The sequence below is a fragment of the Cornus florida genome, unplaced genomic scaffold, assembly GCF_030987335.1.
Source record: "Cornus florida cultivar Cherokee Brave unplaced genomic scaffold, ASM3098733v1 CherokeeBrave_3.0.0_Hap2_Chr06, whole genome shotgun sequence".
Classification (NCBI taxonomy): domain Eukaryota; kingdom Viridiplantae; phylum Streptophyta; class Magnoliopsida; order Cornales; family Cornaceae; genus Cornus; species Cornus florida.
This window is the reverse complement of record NW_026775576.1, coordinates 93,159,210-93,181,615: the sequence shown is the minus strand read 5'-3', so window position 1 is coordinate 93,181,615 and position 22,406 is coordinate 93,159,210. Positions and strand designations below refer to the sequence as shown.

The window sequence follows — 22,406 nt, the reverse complement described above, 5'->3', positions numbered from 1 at the left end:
TGTCCTTTTATTGTTAATTTTTCCCCCCCTAGGATTTTAATGTACATGTGAGCAAAACAATGGTCACAACTGATGATTTAACTGTTGCCATGTTTTTGGTAAGATGACAACACTGTTATTGATCGAGTGTTTTGAGAAGGAAGTTTCCTTATCTAAATGCTCATGTGATGCTTGAAATGGCCATGACTCTTGAATTGGTATGAACTAAGCTTGCATATTAGGGTAGTAGTCCTTTAATCGAAAAGAACCACCCAAAGTTTAGAAAATTATTATTGCATGCTTCTGCACGAGATGGTTCTAAAATACCTCGAGCCTTGGAAATTTTAGTTCTTTGCATGTTAAACTTGATTTTAATTGTGTGCATCTTCTAGTTTTACAAGTACATGGTATATGAATGTTTCAGTATGCATTTATCGTTTTTAGATGTCTAAACGTCGGTTAGTGAAAATAATGTTTGATACTTTTGGTTGGATAGATACATGCTTTCAAATCTGTTGAAACCAATAATCTAGTCTTATTTTTTAAGTCCTTTGATATAATCATTCTACTAACTAGTACAATATTTTTTGAATAAGATATTACGAGTTTATGAAATTTAGAACTATTTTCTAGGGGGAGGGAGAACTTGAACACAGACACATTGTGTTTAAATTGAAGACTGGTTACAATTATCACAAAAACAAAAGTGAAACATGAGTTTGTTCCCCAAAAATTAGCCAAAAGACCCTTCTGGATAATTTTCGAATGGCAACCTTACTACAGAGCACCCGATGGACCAACAAACCACCCCAAGCCAAGAACAAGTTTCAGAACCGAATTACATATATATCATCAGTTCAAGTTTAGGACATTTAACAAAATGGTACAGTGAAATTAAGTAGAGCTTTGAATGATATATAAATATATCAGTTCTTTAATTTAATCAACTTGCGAGCACATGAACACAGCATACATATTCATATTCAAACTATAGATAAATATTCAGGTGTTACGCGTTCATATATATATATATATATATGTTATGTATGTATCTTTTTCAGCATTTAGGTTCCTTCGTTTTGACAGTGGGGGATGATCTTGGAATAGTATTCCCAATCAGAATGTGAGGAGGTTATTGCTGGTTGTCCAAATCGGTGTTCTTTCACATAGGAAGAAACATCATCTACGTCAGCCAAACCCTTCAAAAACAGTTGCAGCTCTCCCTCCGGACCTAAAGAAAAGAAGAAATATATAAAGATATATACATATCAAACCTAAAACATTTACTTTCAAAACACTAGAATGCCTAACAAAAGCTTTGATAGAGAATGCCTAACAAAAGCTTTGATAGAAAAACTTGAATGTTTCCTCTTAACCTAAAAGAGTGTCATTGCCATTGTCACCCTTGTACTTGTGAGTAAAGATTGCTATGTTAGGCTGCAAAACAATGCAATAATTATTAATAATAATAGAAATGGTTGACATCCTTTATTAGGATTTAAAATCATGTCATAATCATGGTTTGCCGTATCGATCCGTCGACCAGTTTACATTGACTTTGTCCTTACACTACGATCGTGATCGATACTGCGAACAAACCATGGTCATAATAAAATAAGACAATATTACAGGATTGAGCAAGGCTGTGCGGGGCTCATCATCTATTAACAATGTATTTGATGAAGAAAATTGTCCGCCGCGCATCGGCAGAGTAGCAGAAACATTCTTCTTATACCATATTTTATTCAGTTCCTTCAAGAATATTGGTTTATGTTTGTTCTCCAAGCTCTTGAACCCAGAATCAGTACATTCTTCTTGGCTCTGTGGAGCAGTAGCCATTAATTAGTAGGATCATTTATACGTTTCTTCCCAAAAAAAAAAAAGGAAGGTCACACATACCCACACAAATAGCAATTTGCTTCTTAAGCCTTTCATGATAAGGTTCAAAACAAGCTCTATATTAGATCTGTTGATTACATACGTACATATATATATATATATATATATATATATAGGAACAGTGTATATAAGAAGACAAAGTCAGTAAGAATTACTAGAAAAGCAAATTAACTCTACAACATATATGATATATAGAATGTTTAGTAATGCTGACTCCCGCGCAGAAGACCATATTCCCACTTCAAATCTTTCAAAGCAGAACTCCAGAAACTCTTCACAGAAAGGCCTCCTGAAAACTGTGTTTTTATAAATGTATATATATAAGAAAGAGAGATGGTGAAAATCAAAGATGTGTGGCAACAATGAATTGATGATACAAATTTTCCGAGAAAGTTTGAGAATTTTTCACCGAAAAAGTTTCCGAGAATCCCATCTGGGAGACTATGTTTTGGAATACTAGCTTTGCTTCTAAGGTGCACCCGATGCAAGAGCAAGCCACCCAAGCAAAGAACAACAAGTTTCTTTCTTGGACCAAGGTTTAGTTTCTCTAATGAAAGTCCTAAATCATTTCCACTATCTTCGTTATCATCATCGTCGTCACTGTCATAAGCAGCTACATTCTTTTTCTTTTTTTTGGAAAGGTAAGCAGCTACATTCTTGAGCTTCAAGAATGGAGCTTTGAAGCTAGCCATGAATGGTGACGACTCAGAATTGGATTGCATGTATATGCCACAAAAATGTATATATACAGTTTGGAAATAAAATGAAAACCTTTTAACTTCTGTGACTAATTAATTACAGTAAATGATGAACGGTCATGCTACTTTGTGTGATGCTTCGGTTGATGAGCTAGCTCGGTACTTTGAGACCGTCAAGTTGCTTAAAGCTCTGATAGTGGTGATCTATCGCAAACAAATTTGCTTTGAAAAAGATGAATAGTTATTAAATTTAAAATTTAATTATAGAGAAGTGACTATTCGTATTTATTCTCTAAACTACCCTTTATATATATATCAAACACTTCCACGTTCATCTCTCAACACTTCTTGAATATATAACTTTTTTATTTATTTTTAGATAGAGTAAACTGTACATTGGGCTTCAGCTTGGGCTAAAGATTACAAGCCCAAAGGTTAAAAAGAAGTATACATAAACACAGATCAAGGCCTAAAAGCCCAAAAGCAAACTTTTCAGGTCAGAAATTGGAATATAAGCCTCGAAACCCATTTAGGCCGAAATCAAAAATCTTCTCTTTGGGACTAATATTCTATTTTTGCAATGGAAGGCCATAATCACTACTACTTTCCCCATCTTCCCCAGATTTAAAGACTTTTTGCATGAGCCTGCCTCAATCAAAATGCCAATAAAATTACTCAAAAGATCTGTACTTTTAAGTAATACTATCAAGAGAATTTTCTTGTGACAAGAATCACGAGCTTTTCAATTTGCACAATAATTACTAAATTGAAAGTTATATTAAATAATTAATGTTATGTTTGGTAGTACGGAATCGGTACTTTGAATTTGGGATTAGAAGAAATTTAGTTAAAATTTCGTACTAAATTTTTTCCATACGCTAATTGTATGTGGTCAAAAATAGCATAATTTGAATTTTTACTAACTTTAAAAAAAACTGTGGGAGCTCATAGCATTATGCTACACTTTTGTAAAGCAGGCATTCAGAAAATATGGGGCAAACGTGGATATGATATAGATTTTGAAGAAGACCTAACCCAAGATCTAATGGAACTAACCCATGGGCCAACTAACCAACCCACCTCAGCAAAGTCAAGCAAACGTTCCTTTTTTTTTTTTCGGATCCCTTTTATGTTTCTTTTTCTTACACGTTCAAGAAACGAACACTTGTCAACATGATGGGTGAACAAATGACCAAATTTTCTGCCACCACCTCGCACCCATGCATCGTTCAAGCGCCACTTCATAGCATCGATCTAAACCATACTCTCTCTATCTCTCTATAAAGATATATACACAGAGTCACACACTCACTGTAAGCGGTGTATAAGAGAAGAGAGATACAGTTGATGGTAGAGTGAGAAATGAATAACATAGACGATAAGGAAGAGTCGACGGTGACAATCCGAGCAGTGAGCCATGACGAAGAAGGACGAAAGCAAGTGGAGAAGACCGAAGTGAACATCCACAAAATCGACACACTCAAGTACATAGAGAAGAAGCTCGCCGACAACGGCCTCGTGCGCATGGAACGCCACTCGGCCGACGGCATTCCGTTGGCACGTGGGCCGCCCAAGTCCGGCCATGGCGGGAAGTACACGTGGGAGGGGCCGATGGACGAGGCGGAGGCCGAGCTGAAGCTTGCACCGCCGGCAATCGACGAGAAGGATCCAAACTATGTTGATGAAGAAGCGGAGGAGAGGTTGGTAGAGGGAGGGTTGGTGATGGGAGAAGTGGAGGTTGCTAAGGATGGTGTGGGTGTGGCCAGGGTTGAGCTTGATCCTCGACTTCAAGGGTACATAAACTAAATAGTCTGAAGAAAAGTGTTTTTGTTTTTTCAAAAATGTTTGGATGCTTTGTTTTAACTTCGTAAATCAAATAATACAACCTAGTTTTGTGGGTGAGGAGAAATTTGTAGATAGTCACGGGACACCGACGGAAAAATCGTCGTTTAGTGGTAAACTGATTATTAAATAATTTTAGTAAATGGAATACATTTAACAAATTGGGGATGTAGCTCAGATGGTAGAGCGCTCGCTTAGCATGCGAGAGGTACGGGGATCGATACCCCGCTTCTCCAATTTTTTTAGTTCCTATTGCTCTGCATTTTGCCTGTAGGAGTAAGATGTTTAGGCCCAAAAATATCCACCCTAGTTTCGCTTCACGTTTGTTGGAAATTTGGGCCATATGAGTTCCAGGCCTCATAAATTGGCTTAAAATCTTTTTAGAGAAAAGACAAAAATTTGTCCAATTCTTGAGCATTTTAGACACAAGCTATTAAAATTGCACAAATTATACTGATTGGTTTTTGTAACATTACTCTAATTTTAGCCATATAAGGTGGCTTGTGAAGGTGGTTGTATGGTTCACAATATATATATTTATTTATTGTGTGAGTGCATGATTGGATCATTTTACATATATACTCCTCTTAATTTAATTTTATTTTTTTAAGCTGAGAAAATTATTACATTAGATACCTTTAATGTGTTTGTTATGCATATCAAACAGTACTAAACTCATCAGTTATATAAGTAGATGCCTTTTATATTTTTCTTAATAAATATTCTAATTTATATCTTTAAGGCATTGTGTTTATATGGGACTGTCAGAGTTTTTATGATTAGTTAGATGATTTAAGGATGTCCAGTCTAACAGATGAATTAGGAAAAGACGAGTGAAGAGTCGTTGATGGAGATGTAATACTCAACCGACAATACCAACGCAAAGGAACAATAAAACAGAGCATTGGCAATATAAAACGTGATTAATTGGTACAATAATTTTGTTGAATTTTATATAATGAACAGTTGATATCATTAATAATCTAACTGCATTTTTGCACATTAATTATACAGATCTAAGTTGTCTAAAGTTCATGTTTTAAAAATCCTGCATTTTGGGACTAATAGAACATTGAATGATATAAATGTTTTTGAAACTTTTGTTGATACTCATCCTACAACAAATCTTTTGATAAGGACCATCGTCAACCACACAGTCACTCAATTGTCCCAAAAGGCATCGCCTTTCCATAACCAGGTTGGCAGGTTGTCACAACTCACTTTGGACCTCAGAAACCAGAGATGATATTTGTTGATGATATTTATCCAATTATGCAATTAAACGGGACTTTGAAAGGCGAAGAAGTATTATTAAATTACAGTCCGACTACAGTCCATTGGTGGTACACACGTATGACGTAATTCAATGGATCAACATCATTATTCTTTAGAGAATTATGAATACTTGGGTGAGAAACAAAGGTAGTTGGGTGTAACCTCAGATGGTGAGACACACTTGTTTAACATCGTCATTAAAGAAGCAGTATTAGATGTTTCAGTTTTGACATCTGAAATAGAAATTTAATTTCTTTTATGTTTCAAATTTTGAATAATACATACACATACTTCCAAAGGTGCTCAAACCTCAAAATCAAGACAATGATATATGCATTTACATGGTTGGATATGATGTATTACCATAAATTTCAAAGAGAATACTCATCATTATCAAAACTTTCAATAATTAGGTCAATTAATTGAAGTACTAAGTAAAAGTTAGGTCTAAATTCTCTAGCATATACTTCCAAGCACCTACTTCTTCTTCTTTTTCTTTTTTTTTTTTTTTAAAAAATTTATTTTTATTTAATTTAATTTTTTTTTTAAAAAAAATTATTTTTATTTAATTTAATTTTAAATTTTTTTTTTTGGCGGCACCGACAGATAACCTAACCATATAATTGAAAAACAATGGAGTCTTTGGAATGAGTGGATGACAACACAGGACTTCAGAAAGGACGATTGGACTGAAATATGACTTTGCATGCAATCATAAATAAATATGCACTTTCTTTAATCAGGCATAAAGAAAGTTCAACATTTTTCAGGTGGCCAAAGCTTTTCTTTCCCATCTTTTTTTTTTTTTTTTTTGGTGGGAAATATGGCTTGTTGATCCCATATGTTCTTATTTTGTGTGGTTCAAGTGAAGTATGGAGATGGCCAAACCAAATAATAATTGTCATTTAGTACACGTACATTGCTTATCCTCACAGCTTGCATTCCACTCACTCGCTATTCCAGTCGTTGCTAATAAGTAGTTTCAATGGACCAACCAACAATAGCTAAAGACATGAAAATTACACCTTGATTACCTTTGTATTAATTTAAGTCAATGTATTTGGCATCTTCAATGTCTCTGTTGACCCTTTTTTGACTCAGAATTGTGTCGTATGAACACTTGTTTATATATATACACATGATTTATTTTGTTATATACACGAACCCCTTATTTAGAGAACATTTTGCACGTATTGTGCATCAAAATAGTATCATTTCGATCATCAACGAGAAAAGCTAATTAAAGACATTTTCTTCAAAGCTATAAATAAAAGTTTTTTTAAAAAATTAATTGGTGTAGTGGAGTAGTATAAAGCAAAGGAAAATTAGCAATTAATTATTAAAGGTGAAATTAAAGCGTGAGTATATATAATTGTGTCTTTGTTTTGAAAATAGAAAGAATAACTACCAAGGGATAGAATTATGGGATGCTGTAACCTAACTTACAATCATTGTCGTGAAAAGGTAAATAATTATTAATTGGTTTAGCCCAAAAAACACTGCAATAGAAAGTTTTGCATACTCAAAGTTTTTACCTAGTAGTTTGTAAATTTAATTAGGACAATCCAGCTCTCAGTTTGTAGTAGATATGATTAGTATGTCATCTTCTCCTGTGCCAAATAGCTTGAAATTACTAAGAAAAGTAACGAGGAAGTTGTTGGGAAGAATCCAATGGCTAGGTCCATAATTTTAATCCAAAGTGAGAAGAGTATAATCCATTTTCTATGGATTTGCAGGCCACATGCATCTAAATTAATAATAACCTTCCCCCAAAAATAGGTATATGCATTGGTAATTTGGTATATATACATTATATATGTTATTTGATTAGATGCTCCAAAAAGATTTGAGAGAACAATCGGTAAAACATCTTTGTACAAGTGTGGAGGTAAAGTTTAGACTTTCATCTACCAACGTAATATTTTATGAGTTACTAGACCGAAGTGACTTGCCACTCCGGCCCACTCTTGAAATTTACTTTGTAATCCAATCTGATATCAATATATTAGATTTCAACCATACAAATTTTATTTTATTTTATTATTATTATTATTATTATTATTATTTTATTTTATGGAGTTTGGAAGTACCTCTGAGACATATATCTTTTTTATTTTATTTTTTTATTTTAAAGAAGTTTGATGTGAAAAGTTCATTAATGGCATGTAGAGTTGGGACCAACATATTTACAAGCATCAGCTAATTCCTACCAATTTGAAGGTTTGGCAGACATTTATCAGTTTCAGCTACTCCTTACTAGTCTAAAGGTTTGGATGATTTCAAGAGAACAAATTAAAATCAATGGCTATTAAAATTAATACATTTGGGCACTATATTGGCCGGAGACAGAAATAAAAATTTCAAACTATTATATGGTTACATTACCATATAATAGTTTGACACTATTGTGAGTTATTTATTTATTTATTTTAAAAAAAAAAAAAAAAATTAAGTGGTGCTAAAATGAGAATGGAGACTTTATCAGTCCTCAAATATATCAAGTGTCTGACTCGTGAACCCTACCTTAATGTATTTAAGCTTTTATTCTGTTCATGGTTTAGGTAAACAAAGCATTTTCGTTTTAACTAACAGTGAAAGATAGGTGAAGAAGAGATTAAGGTCAACCTTAGGAGTTAAGTATGAAAATTGGTATTAGATGGAGGGTTAATAGGTATGGTGTCTAGTTCAACACAGGAGCATCATGACTAAGTATTAAAGGGAATAAAAAAAGCTTCACCAGTACCCCCATTGAACTCTGCATCTTTCTTGGTAAGATTTAGGAGACAAGGTGGATGGAATATCATTTTTTTGTTTGCTATGGACCTTTGAGCCCACCAACCACTTTTGCCCTAAATATATCTGTCAAAATATTGGACACAAGATTCAATTTTATTTTTAGACACAGAACACAGGTCCCTATAGACACACACCACATACGTACTCTTCGTAACAAAACAAATATAATGAATATTGGATCCATGTTCTTTTTTCCAAACCTACAATATATTGTAATCATAAAAATAAACTACACTCATTTTTTTTTCCTTGAAAAACTTTTAAAATAATAATTATAGTTGAATCCCCTTAGGACCACCTCCAAATTTGTTTTGGGACAATTATGCATGTGGGGTGAGGGGACTCAGGCACAGACCCGTGAAGGGCCTATGGCAGCCGCCCCCATTGATTTTTGTTTTTTTTTTTTTTTTTTTTTTTTTTTTTTTTTTTTTAATTTACAAAATTACCTATATATAAATTTTGTGAAAATTTTAAAATTATTTTTATTTTTTTGTAAAAATTTTAAATATTCCCTCACTCAATTTATAATGATACTCATCGTATATTGATATTGTTTAAAACCATCAATTCTCATACAAATTTTTGGTCTGTCATTAAAGAGAGTACATATGTCTAGTAATAAATTATTGATTACTTTAAAAGTCCTGACTTGACACTATTACCAAAATAATAATAATAATAATACAATAGATGATAGATGTCGTTATAAATACAGGGGCTTATGAGATCAACAATAAAAGCACTTAAAAAAAAAATTGTTGAAGTGTGCACAATCAATCTCCGTAGCAACTTAGATTTGATTGATACTATAAGCATTCATTTAATGGCTTTTGGAGTTGCTCATAACCGGTGAGCAGTCCATTTATCCAGCTGTAGGGACTGCAGACTGACCACAGACAGCAAGTGCCACAAATATTAATGCCCCATAAGAACTGAACATTAAAACATAATAAGTCTAAAGAATTTATATATTTTGTTCTAAGAATGTTATACATATATATATATACATATATATATATGTATGTGTGTGGTACCAGTGCTTTATCCCTTGTGCTTTTTCATCTTGTCCACTAAATACATGAATAAATTTTTTTTTTACAAAATAGCCCCTTAGGATTGCTCAACGCTTAAACGGAGCATCAGAAATGTTGGCCCTCTACATTTAGTTACATGGAGAGCCACGTCTCATAACACATGTATCATTCAAGTCAAGAGTACAATTTAAAAGTGAAATTTAAAGAACTTACCTTTTAAATCCCGCTATGCTCTTGGGTGCATACTTCAACATATACAAATACTTAGAAACGTGTAAAGACAATCTTCATCGTCATGGTCACGCAGTATCTCATTCTTACAAGAAAAAAGAAAAACAAAAACAGACAGATATACTATTGTGGGAATATATTTCATTCTCCCCTTGGCACAAAAAAATATATATAATTCATTCTCACATCCAACTAAGAATCTAAACAAGATCAAGTTTATTGTCCTTATTATGTCTTTCCAACTGCTTCATATTATTTTGAGTTAATTGCATAAAATATTCCTAACTTATAAGAAATTTGCATATTAGTCCTCAAATTCTATTTAGATATTAGATAACCACCTGAACTACCAAAATAATTTGCAATACACCCCGCCCATCAAATTAATGTTAGTAATGGCGGTCAAAACTCTGAGATTTATTTAAGATCCCAAATTAAGCTTTTAGATTCGTTGCTTAAAAAGCCCTTAAAATTTCATATCTCCCTTAATTGGACAAATTTTTAACATAATGGTACTGTGCAATTAACACAATTCAGTAATTTTAATTAAGACACACCTAACAATTCAGTAGTTTTTAAGACACATTTAAAAGCCAGCTTTCTATAATTAATTTGTTACTTTATTTTAAAACTTTCAAGGATTCACGAAGTTAATTTTATTTTAGGGACAATGAGCAAATTCTTTTAGTTCATAGAAGTTTGTGCAATTAATCCTTTATTTGCCGACACTAGAATCAAGGCCATTTTTATATTTTCAATTTTTTTTTTTTTACCCCACATCCTTATATTTTCATTTCAAGCGCCCACAATCTGTAGCTTTTTTTTTTTTTTTTTTTTTTCACCAATCTGTGGTTTTGTTGTGGAATATATCTTCCTGCAGTTACAACTTACGAGTATGAATATATATACATATATGGGGTAACACGTACAACATCTATATTATAGGGTGTTTTTTGCATTTTATCTATATATAGTAATAAATAGGAGTATTATTTTAGACTTTTAACCTAGTGCACGATTAACGAGTAAAGACATTGGAGTAAATAGGAGGCAAGCTTTATTAAATGAGCTGTGAAAGTTAGAGCAGTTTCTTCTCCTCTACTAATATTTCACTCAACTAACCTCCAACATTTGTACCCTTTTTGCAGCCCCACGTAAGCGACCTTTACAAATAAAAAAACCTGAGTGAGGTAATTTTGTAATGAGTAACCGGGCCTCTCTTCGGAAGACTCTTCAATTTATTTATTTATTTATTATTTTTGTTTCTTTGATGACATGAAAACCCTCCCAACTATTATTTTTTAAACTTATAGTTACAAGATAAATTTCGGTTATTCATTTCGATTTTACAATGCAAGCAACATTAATAAAAGAGGTAAAAAGACTCGAACACTGACTGATGTAAATTAATGCCCTCACCTTACTAACTCATCCAAGCCCTCGGGGGGTTAAGACTCTTCAATTTTAATTATTGGATAAAATAATTTTTTTTTGAGACAAATCAATTATTTAATACATTGAAGTTAAAAAAATATATCAGTTAATGATTCTTTTCTTGAAAGAGACTTCTTAGAAGTATTACTCATTTTGTAATTACACCAAAAGCCATTACATCATAGATTGTGAAAGCACACGACGTATGTTGGAGGAGGCTCTGTTTGTTTCACCGTAAAATATTTTACATTAAAAATATATAATGTATTAAGGCTCCATTTGTTTCACCGTACAATATTTTTTGAAAATCATTTTCCTCTTCGGTGTTTGGGAGACTCCATGGTTAGAAAATTATTTTTCATGTAAATCATTTTACTCGAATGAAATTGATTTACTAAATTTTTTTTCGTAAGTCATTTTCCACAAATTACCTTAGGTCAACCATCAACCATCCGTATTCTTATTGAACCCTTATGTCACTTTAACAATTAATCTTTTTCAGTTCTCATAATCAAATCTAATATTAAGTTTTCTCTCTCTATATGTATACATAGAGTGAGAGGAGAGAGAAAGAGAAATACAAATTTGGGTCAAGAGCCCTGTGATGGTTTAGAGAGAGAGTGGAGAGAGAAAAAGAGGGAGGAGGGGGGGGGGGGGGGGGGTAATTGAGTTATTATTCCCAGTTGATGAGGAACACTAAAGCAAGAGAGAGAGAGAGTTAATTGTGGGCATTATTCATTGTTGATGAGGAAAACTGAAGAAAGAAAGAGTTAATTGTGAATAAAAGTTGATCTAGAAAATATTTTACAGATTGTTGCCAAACACCTAAATTTTTTTACGAAAAGTGAATATTTTACATTAAAATATTTTGTTTAGAAAATATTTTACAATTACATCCAAACAAACATAACCTAAATGAGTGTTAAGGATTTAGAATTCAGAGGTGAACAATAATTTTGAGATGGATGGAGTAGTGTTTTTTTATTATCATTATTTTAAATAATGCTAATATTTCGTATTACACCTTAAAATTTGGGATGTAATATTCAAGCTTTATTTTTTTTAAGTCTTGCTTCCACCACAATTCTTTTTTAATAATTAAAATGAAACAATAAACCCTGCAAAGCAGAGTAAGTTTACCTTTGGAGGGAAAAATGTGAAGCGTGAAATATGATCTTGTTATGAATAGTCAAACAATATGCGTGTGTACACGAACGCAGTGACTATTAGAGTTTATTATATATATAAACAAGATCATATTTCAAATAAATAAATATATATAAACTTTTCTTTATGAATATATATATATATATATATATATATATATATATATATATTTGACAAAGGTTAGGGGTGGTGAAAGAGGAAGGGAAATGATGCTCGTGTGCCCCAGATAATACACACCTGCAATAATAGTAATATAAGGTAATATAGACATGCTTATCTGCCATTAAAACATCCTTTCAAGTATTTAACGGTCCAAATTCACTTTATTTTGAATTAATTTTAAGTATGAACATAATTACCGTTGGGTCACAGTTGAGCACCAAGTCACCAACATGGTTGCAGGGTAGGATTACGTTCTAATTAATATGTTGCCTAAACATGTGTATATATATTTATGTGTACACACATATATAAATATGACATTTATACTAATTTATATAAACCGCACACTTGTCATTGCAACAGTAGAAGTTCTGCGCCTTTAGAAGAGAGTGATGGTTAAGAAAGAGAACAAAAATGGAAGACCCAACTCAGAAGCCAGAGTAGAGCTTATATAAACAGACTCTCTCTCTCTACTTGCTCATCCTCTACATTTCTTCTCTTCTGTTTCTTTCTCTTCCTCTGCTCCGACATTTTTTCAAGCGCTTGTGTGTGTGTCACACACAATTTCGAATTGCATTTCAAAACATTTTTGGGTAGAAGAAGAGAAAACACAGCATTTAAGAAGCCTTTTGTGAAATGCTATTTTAATTCTTGGGGTTATATGTACTATACTCTGTTTTTCAATTTTATCGGTTTAACAGATTAACGTTTGAAAAGGGTGTTTTGAACCATCTTGTGGGTCTCTGTAATTTAGTAGAGGTTTGAGCCAGTGACTGACATTCCAACTCTACCACCATTGTTTTGCGTAACCCAGAAGCAAAATCTCAAGAAAAAGTTAAATATTGTTGCTCTTTAACCAAAAAGCGACCTATATATACATACAGATCTATAGATTTTTTAGTATAGAAACTCTTGTTTCATTGCCTCTCCTCTGTTTTACTCTGTTTTTCAACTACAAAGTTCACATAAATGGAGAAACTTTCGTCGGTGAAGCTTCTACCGGATTCGTTTATGGGTTCTCGAGACGACATTACAGATCAGATTATGTTGATTTGGGGTCAGATCAAAGCGCCATTGATAGTCCCTCTTCTTCGGCTCACCGTCATGTTGTGCTTAATAATGTCTGTGATGTTGTTCATTGAGAGGGTGTATATGAGCATTGTGATCATTCTTGTGAAGCTGTTTGGTAGAAAACCAGAGAATCGTTACAAATGGGAGCCCATAAAAGACGACATTGAATTGGGCAATTCAGCTTACCCTATGGTTCTCGTTCAAATCCCAATGTACAATGAAAAAGAGGTCCTCTTTCTCTCTCTCTGTTCAATCCAACATTGTCTTTTCAATAAACTTTACTCTGTTTTATTAGTTCCATTTTTGTGTTTACATATTCATTTTGGTCATATATATGTATATGTGCAGGTGTATCAGCTCTCAATTGGTGCTGCATGTGGCCTTTCCTGGCCCTCTGATCGAATCATAATCCAAGTCCTTGACGATTCAACAGACCCCATAATTAAGGTAACCCCATATGATCAAAACCCTTTAATTCCAGCAAAGTCCATTAGCTATAACACCCAAAGACCACATCCTTCTCATTGAAAACCTCAACAATGTCCAAAATTTTAATCCAAACACACCCTAGGTACAATCTTTTAAATCCATTAATTATATCATTTATGTATGATTATTGTTCATGTGGGTTGTGTTGCTTTGCTAAGATATGATGGTATTGGACCGTCATCAATAATACAGCGTGACAAAGTTGGCCAACTTTGGCTGGGTTAATGTGAGTGGAAGTATGGGTTCGAAAGTCGGACAATTCCATTGAAGTGGCGTGAATTGGGGGCATCGTCCAAGTTGTCACGCTCTTCACTTTGTGTCAATTTTTAGAATTGTCGGACTTTCAGACAGTTAAATGATATTCTATTAGTGCATACTGTATATTTTATTTATACATGTACGTGCGTGTGATAATTGTTTTTCATAAAGATCCACAAACACAACAATTTCCGGTCTTTAAAAACCAATTATAAAATGCGTACAATGTTTATATACGTGTGCATATAATATATATATATATATACACACACGCACACATTATTATTGTTGACTTGGGTTGTGTTGTTTTGGTAGGATATGGTGGAATTGGAGTGCCAGAGATGGGCAAGCAAAGGGATTAACATAAAGTATGAAATTAGAGACAACCGAAATGGGTACAAAGCAGGGGCTTTGAAGGAGGGCATGAAACGTGAGTACGTGAAACAGTGCGACTATGTGGCTATTTTCGACGCAGATTTTCAACCCGAACCCGACTTCCTCTGGCGGACCATCCCTTTTCTTGTCCACAACCCTGAAATCGGACTCGTTCAAGCTCGTTGGAAGTTCGGTAATTAATTAATTCGTCTTCATCAATCGCTCACCAAACAGCACTGTTTTTTTTTATGCTCATCACTCTCTTAATTGTTTACCAGCTTTATTATCTCTACTAGTAACAATCTTCTAAACTGTCGGTGTGTCTATATATATATATATATATATAGATACATATATCAATAATTTATGCATACTGACATTTTAGGCAGGCCACATCGATTTTTACACGTTTGGGTATTATATTGGTACAAATAGTGGGGCCTGCTATTTAAAATACCACCATGGTATAGTGGTATTTCCAGCTGCGATTTTCCTATTCATCTACCTCAAAATAAATGACAATTTTGCGTATGTCAAACATATTATAAATGAGAACTTTGTAGTATATATTCAAGTGCATAAATACTAAGGAATTAGTTTGGGTCTTTATTTTAGTATGGTGGCTGAGTTTACTTGGACTTTATTAAATTTTTGGGGTGGGCTAATACTATTAATTTTTTTTTTTTTTTGGACTGGGCTAATATATTAGTATAGTAAATTTTTTTTTTTTTTTTTGGGTGGACTACAGGCCACCTTTGCCTGTGTCCGCTCCTGTTTATATTGTTAATTTTGAAAAGTTTAAACAAGTGTTAATAGTGTTGATAGACAGTTCTAATCAAAATGTTCCATATTAATTTTTTGAAAAACAACTAATTAACATATTGATAGTAGATGAAGAGGTTTAATATCCGATCAAGTGTCAAGTGACCGGTGTCAATTTACCATTAGTTTGTGTATTGAGAGAAATTATATGTTTTAGTTGACTGTTGTAGCCGTCATTACATTATTATGTTAAAATTATTGTAATGAATAATTTTTTCTAATTTTAAACCTTCTCAATATTTGAAAGAATTTTAGTTCCACTCCTCTTTCCATCTTTAACTATTGGAGGGAGTGAAAAAAAAAAGTGTCCATTTCTTGATGGACACTTCGTTTCTGGGGTGTTGAGTGTATCACATAAATGAGCCTCCAAAGTGCTTTTTTGTGTGAAGCTGTCATGTCCCCTTTGAATTGCCAAAGTTGGGAAGTGCTAGATTGTGGGGGCAGATCTGTGAATGAAATCTCTCACTTGTCATTATCAATGGAAGGGCATGTTTGGGAGTTTGCATAATTATACAAGGGTATTTCCGTCTTGGTCAAACCGCTTCCGGTTCCAAAACCAACAGCTGCATGTGCAATATCCATGGTGGACCGCACTCTTAACTCTACTAACCGACATTTATATTTATATTCTCTGAATTTTACGTTATTACACAATTACTAGCTGGTTCTGGTTTCTGGTTTTATTTGTTGTCCCGAAATTTAAGTGAACTCCGGAAGATTTCATGGGCTCGTTTGCTTTATTTTTTTAAGAATAATTTTTATTTTTTTCTACTTAAAAATTTAAAAAATCTATAAAAATCTACTTAGTTAATAATTTGAGAGAACTATTTTTAAAAAATTAGAGAACTATTTTTAAAAAATTAAGTTAAAGAAAAGTAAAATATTCTGAGTTTTTAATTTATCCAATTTTAAAACTTGAAATGTATTGTTTTAGTGTTTTATCAATAAAAAAAGTGAAACTATATATTAAATGTGCTCTTCAAAAGTTAGAATCTCTAGAAGTAAAAAAAAAAAAACAAAAATAAAAAATATTTAGAACGAGAAGTGTCATATGATAAATGTGTGGCCGGTGGGGACAAAGATAATGATGTGGCATGTTATTATTGCAGTGAACGCGGATGAATGTTTGATGACAAGAATGCAAGAGATGTCATTGGATTACCATTTCACGGTGGAGCAAGAAGTGGGCTCCTCAACTTACGCCTTCTTTGGCTTTAATGGTATATATAATTATTTTCCAGTTTTAGTAACCATCAGTGATAATCATAGAGATTTAAAATGAGCTACGACTATGAATTCTTGTAATAATGACATTTAAAATACGTGAAAAAAGGCAAGTTAACCTACCATGTTGGTTAGTATATCATTTTCAATAGTAATGGTCAATGTGTTGCTCTCTCACTTGAGGATGGATTGGATTGTTTATCCCAAAAATTTAACATATTATTCGTGAAAGTGAAAGCGTGACATAAAAGAAAGTATACGGTATTTTTAGAGTTTGAAATGTGTGTGTCTAGGTTGTGATTTTGTGTCGAGAAAGTGTGTGCTTTACTGCTTTAATTTAAAACAAAAGTGTTTTATGTTTTTGGAACACTTCAGGGACTGCTGGTGTTTGGAGAATTGGTGCACTTAATGAGGCTGGAGGATGGAAGGACAGGACAACGGTTGAAGATATGGATTTGGCAGTAAGAGCTAGTCTCAAAGGCTGGAAATTCTTATACCTTGGTTCTCTCAAGGTATATATATAACTTCTTTTGTATCCCATTCATCGTACGTGTTTATTGTAGAATTAAGTAGAGCATTTCTTAGAGCCACTACATTCTTATTGCATCAGTACTTGTCTTGGAAGCAACAAGAAAAGTGTGATTTGTCTTCCCTATTACTACTAGTTATGCTCGTTCTTCTTCCTTTTGCTTTATGATCCGCAATAATTTGACATTTTTACTGTCAATAGTGCTTCACATTCGTCAGAAAAGTCGGTTCAAAATTGCATATGCACAAGCCCTCCAAAAGAAAAGAAATAGGGGGTCAAAACATGTTCATTTATAGGAGAATTACCTCATTTGAAGCAAGTGATCGAAATTATGAACATCTATGAGTGTGTGTTGCCTACTTGCCTTGTATTAGACATTGTTTTATCAATGATTGCATTATTTTAATAATAGTAATAGTACATTTGGAAAACAAAATGTGTGTACATTTGGTAGATAGACAATAATCTTGTACTTTTTGCTTCTCTCTTTCCCGTAGGTGAAAAATGAGTTGCCAAGTACATTCAAAGCCTACCGCTACCAACAGCATCGTTGGTCTTGTGGTCCTGCCAATCTTTTCAGGAAAATGGTAATGGAGATAATAAGAAATAAGGTTAGTTGATGTCTCTCCATATATATATTCAATTTGCCCAAATGAACTAGTAGTGTCAAAAATTAGGCTCTAAATTAATTGTCTTCTATTTCATCATTCATTTTTACTGCAGAAAGTATCTCTGTGGAAGAAGGTGCATGTAATTTACAGCTTCTTCTTCGTTAGGAAGATCGTAGCTCATGTTGTCACATTTGTCTTTTACTGTGTCGTACTACCGACAACTGTATTGGTACCCGAGGTAGAAGTTCCAAAATTTGGAGCAGTTTATATCCCGTCCATCATTACTCTCCTCAATGCTGTTGGAACTCCAAGGTGTAGTTTCTTGCAAGTTCTGTTCTTTCGTTCGATTTTATTCATGCAACTTCATTTCTTATACTTCAAACACAAATTTTGTATACTTGTTGAATAATTACAAGAATAATCTTCTTTTCACGAATCGAAGTATGTGTTTGAAAGAAATGTCAAGGAAGAATGGATTAATTCCTAGTCTTTGCCTCAAAACAGTTTTTTGCAGCATTTATTCCTAAAACAAATAGCTATCCAAAGGTATACTTTCACAGCAGAGTCTAATTTGATTTTTGTTACTTTGATCCTGCAGGTCATTCCACTTAATGGTTTTCTGGATCCTTTTTGAGAACGTGATGTCACTGCACCGGACTAAGGCTACCTTCATCGGTATACTGGAGGCAGGGAGAGTGAACGAATGGGTTGTCACCGAGAAACTTGGAGATGCTCTCAAAACAAAAGGAGCCAAGAAGGCGCCTAAGAGACCTCGATTCAGGATTGGAGAAAGGTGACAACTCTCAATGTCCTTTACTTTCTACACTGGACTGACTTTTGCAATTTATAATGATTGAATAATGAGTTTTTGATACTTAACTAAAGTATGTCATTGTTGTTTGAACATCAACAGACTTCATTTGTTAGAGCTCAGCACCGGGGCTTATCTCTTCTTCTGCGGCTGCTATGACATTGCCTTCGGAAAAAACTACTACTTCTTCTACCTCTTTATTCAAGCAATCGCCTTCTTCATTATGGGGTTTGGTTATGTTGGCACCTTTGTCCCCAGCTCTTAGTGCTGCTGTAGTTCTTGGCATTTGTCCCCTGTGCTACTGTCTCTCCTCATTAGCACTTTGTATAAGGGGTCTTGAGCAAATTTTTTTTTTTTTTCTTTTTCTTTTTTCAATATTACAAATTTATCTTGTAAAAAAGCAAAGATGGTTTGCTCTTTTAGGTTTAGCATAAGAATTCAAGTCACTGACTTGAAAGAATTTGTTGTCGTTGTGTATATGTATTATGAAATTGTTTCATACAGAGAAGACATGGAGAAACATGAACCAAGAGGCAAGGGCAGAGCATAAGTTTTGACCCAAGTGGATAGAATAAACATCTTTAAATGGATTGTTTGTAATTCTGAGTATTTGTAGCCAAAAAAAAGGACAAGAAAAGGGTTACAATTTTTTATTTTTTACCAAGAAGTTACAAGTTTAATCATGTCCAATTGTGAGGTGCAATCTTATTTCTTCTCATTTTGTATATTATCTTTTTTTTTCCCCTTTTTTGGGTGAGGTACCAAACTGATTGGTAATGGAATGTTAAGTAATTACACCAACTTACATCTCTCTGTGGATTATATATTATATTATGTTCAACTGTGAACTATTCAGAAAGTCATTAATGGAGTTCACCAACCATGAATAATACTGAAAGGGCTTTAATTAAATTAAGAAAATTGACCCCATTGCTCATATGCTTTTCATGAAGGACCAACCAAAGAAATTAATTATGAAGGGCAGCCAATTCAACACAATGCATAGAACAAGAAAATCAGCTGCCCATAAATTTCATATAGTCAACATCAAGCAGAACTAGTGACACAAAAAAAAAAAAAAAAAAAAAAAAAAAAAAAAAAAAAAAAAAAATGGAAAATGCTTTGGAAGCCCAATAAGTGTTGGGCTGAAAGCATCCCTACCATGCTTTCGGCCCAACATGCTATTTGTTTTGGAAGAACCATCAAATACGTAGTACTTTTTAAGGACCACTAAGTCCACTAACATTTTGATTCTTCCTTTTAAAATAAATTTTCACATAAGTTTTAAATATCTCAATTTTCTATTTTTATACCCTTCTAAAATTAGATCTATGTTTTTTTGCAATTACAATTTTTGTCCAAATTTTTTTTTTTTTTTTTACTGTTCAAACATGTTTAATATTTTCATAAAAATTGAATTTGTCTTTCAATGTATCAAGAATAATACTACTAGTTTAGAGAATAAAATTAAATTGAAAAATACATAACCAGAATAAGTAAAGGTAAGAATTTTTATTTATTAAATTTTCAATTCTTTTTGTAATAGAAAAAATATTTTCATAAAATTGAACCTCGCTTTTTTTTGGTTAGTTCATTACTCATTAGTTGATTCACATTTTAATCGCTAAACCTAATCACGCCATCCTACGGCTATACCCTTCCTCACTCTGCAAGCAAAACAATAGCGCTCTCTCTAAACGAACTTCATGGCCACGATCCAGTTCAACAAGGCGCATCAGATCTTCGGCAGCAGAGGCAATCCAACGGCCGAGGTTTGCCTCTGTTGTCGAAACTCAACTCGTTCGTTCACTTCCTCTATACTTCGTAGTTTTCATTTCGAAACTACTGTTATGTAGAGAGAGAGAGAGAGAGGGAAGGTTGTAGTAGGGGTGCAATTTACGGAGACTCCAAATACAAAATGCTAGCTAAGTGCTAAATTGAGAATTGTGTTAAGAAATTGGCAAAATGTACAAGTTGAATATATAGAAAACTAAAATATTATTAATATCTGTGTAAATATGCTATGCAATACATTTATACGTGCTAGTATAAAATTTTAAAAACAAAAGAGATTATAAAAAGAACTTTATTTGGCACTCCCCCAAATTAAGGACAAACAAAGAATATGATAACAACCGAGCGTTTTTCAATTACTTAGGTGCTATCATATTTTACTTGACTAATTTTACCCAAATTTAACTTTGGTCTACCTAATTCTGAATTAGTAATACTTGGTGATTAATTTTAATCTTGATGGCCTGTTTAAAAAAAGTGGATCTCATATATTACAAAGAAATGTGAAATAGCATTTTGGATGAAATGCTTGTTAGAACAAAATTGCTAAAATTTAGTATTTTGACACTATAACTCCTCTCAAAATATAAATTTGGTATGTAAAAATGGCATTTTTCATTGGAAATAGTCTTATATTTAAGAATACATTTGAGAATATCAAATTATGAGAGATCTTTTAAGAATTTATTAGAGTACCTTATTTTCATCCACCTGTAATATTTTAAGTTTAAAAACCCATTTGAGAGTAAGGTTTTTGTTGAAACAACGCTACCCATTGTTTGTGAGTGGTGGACCAAAGGGGTATTAATGTCAATGACAATAGGTACTTGAATTGTTTCTTGGGTGTGGGCCGTGTGGCTGCTGAACAGCCTGAACTAGACTGGGATTGGGATTGGGCCTTGTGGACAGTTGCTGGGAGTTATTATTTGGGAGAAGGGGTCATTGGGTTGGACGAGAGTTATGGGCTATCGGACTGGAATTGGGCTGGATCCAGGAATTCAAGTTTCTTGCCCAGAATCTCTGCTATCCAGTCTCCTTTCCAAGCTATGCAAATCCTGACCTTTTTTTTTTTTTTAAATAATATATCTTTCGAATTGGAAGAATGTAGTGAGCAAGAAGTATAGGCCCCATCACATAAATATTTTCAAATTTTCAGTGTAATTAATATTTGTGCCAGTCTAATTAATAATGCCAACAAGGACTCCTGTCATAATTAGATTTGGATGAGAATATAATCTCCTTCTTCAGCCAAGGGTTTATCTTAATGATTATTACATTGATTAGAGAGATTATTAAATAAGTCCTAAATTAGTAACACAGTGGATGTAAAATATTATTTTTTTGATGTTTGGTTGCTGTAAAATATTTATGAAGAAAAAATATATTAAAATTTTACAAAAATAATTTATCTATCAATTTTTGATAAATAATTTTATATGTCCCACTTAGAGGACTCGACCTCAATTACGACGTAAACCTTTGCCAAATATCGAAAAGTACAAATTAAAAAAATATTTTAAATAAAAAATAAAAATATTTTAACAAACGGAGCATAGGAATTAGGGGTGCACACGGTTCGATTCCTTACAGTTCCGGTCTGAACCGGAACCGAAACCATTCAAAACGGTTTTTAAAAAATGGAACCCGAACCGTATAGATTAGAACCGAACTGGAACTGAACCATAGAACCGGTTCGGTTCCATGAGAACCGTTAACCATGAGTTGAGAGACAGCGGCTGAAGCTTACGAACCCGAACTGGAACCGTGGGTGATGGAGAAACTGAAAGATATGGGTTTTGATTTTTTGAACAATTTGAAATGATATACCGATATGGGTTTTGAACTTTTGATTCTTGTAGACAGATCTAAAATATATGGGTTTGAACTTCTGATCCTTGTAGATTT

The 22,406-nt window shown here is 33.2% G+C and overlaps 3 protein-coding genes and 1 non-coding gene across 4 annotated transcripts; 3 read left to right on the top strand and 1 right to left on the bottom strand.

Moving 5' to 3' along the window:
- Positions 1-1,043: 1,043 nt before the first annotated feature.
- Positions 1,044-1,818, bottom strand: LOC132314608 (uncharacterized). Its single transcript, XM_059813449.1, has 3 exons — positions 1,609-1,818; positions 1,356-1,416; positions 1,044-1,210 (listed from the first exon to the last, which is right to left on the bottom strand). Exons 1-3 carry the CDS (start codon positions 1,816-1,818, stop codon positions 1,044-1,046), a joined length of 438 nt encoding a protein of 145 aa, XP_059669432.1.
- A 1,752-nt stretch (positions 1,819-3,570) lies between these two features.
- On the top strand, positions 3,571-4,394 carry LOC132315031 (uncharacterized). Its single transcript, XM_059813793.1, has one exon. The coding sequence runs from the start codon at positions 3,939-3,941 to the stop codon at positions 4,380-4,382; it is 444 nt and encodes a 147-aa protein (XP_059669776.1). The 5' UTR covers positions 3,571-3,938; the 3' UTR covers positions 4,383-4,394.
- A 187-nt stretch (positions 4,395-4,581) lies between these two features.
- Positions 4,582-4,654, top strand: TRNAA-AGC (transfer RNA alanine (anticodon AGC)). The gene has a single exon. It is a non-coding gene; the product is annotated as a tRNA-Ala (tRNA).
- Positions 4,655-12,882: 8,228 nt separating this feature from the next.
- LOC132312944 (glucomannan 4-beta-mannosyltransferase 9) lies at positions 12,883-19,432 on the top strand. The gene is made up of 9 exons (XM_059811514.1): positions 12,883-13,816; positions 13,937-14,035; positions 14,651-14,903; positions 16,642-16,752; positions 17,132-17,268; positions 17,783-17,896; positions 18,009-18,208; positions 18,495-18,689; positions 18,810-19,432. The coding sequence occupies exons 1-9, from the start codon at positions 13,487-13,489 to the stop codon at positions 18,970-18,972; spliced, it is 1,602 nt and encodes a 533-aa protein (XP_059667497.1). The 5' UTR covers positions 12,883-13,486; the 3' UTR covers positions 18,973-19,432.
- Positions 19,433-22,406: the final 2,974 nt, after the last annotated feature.

Excerpts from the sequence above, each read along its gene's own strand:
- LOC132314608 (XM_059813449.1), bottom strand. The coding sequence starts at position 1,818 with ATGGCTACTGCTCCACAGAGCCAAGAAGAATGTACTGATTCTGGGTTC. Across the intron at positions 1,417-1,608 it reads GCACAGCCTTGCTCAATCCT|CCTAACATAGCAATCTTTAC; the intron begins GTAATATTGTCT and ends ATTGTTTTGCAG. Across the intron at positions 1,211-1,355 it reads TGGCAATGACACTCTTTTAG|GTCCGGAGGGAGAGCTGCAA; the intron begins GTTAAGAGGAAA and ends TCTTTTCTTTAG.
- LOC132312944 (XM_059811514.1), top strand. The coding sequence starts at position 13,487 with ATGGAGAAACTTTCGTCGGTGAAGCTTCTACCGGATTCGTTTATGGGT. Across the intron at positions 14,904-16,641 it reads TCAAGCTCGTTGGAAGTTCG|TGAACGCGGATGAATGTTTG; the intron begins GTAATTAATTAA and ends TTATTATTGCAG. Across the intron at positions 18,690-18,809 it reads CGATTCAGGATTGGAGAAAG|ACTTCATTTGTTAGAGCTCA; the intron begins GTGACAACTCTC and ends GAACATCAACAG.
- LOC132315031 (XM_059813793.1), top strand. The coding sequence starts at position 3,939 with ATGAATAACATAGACGATAAGGAAGAGTCGACGGTGACAATCCGAGCA.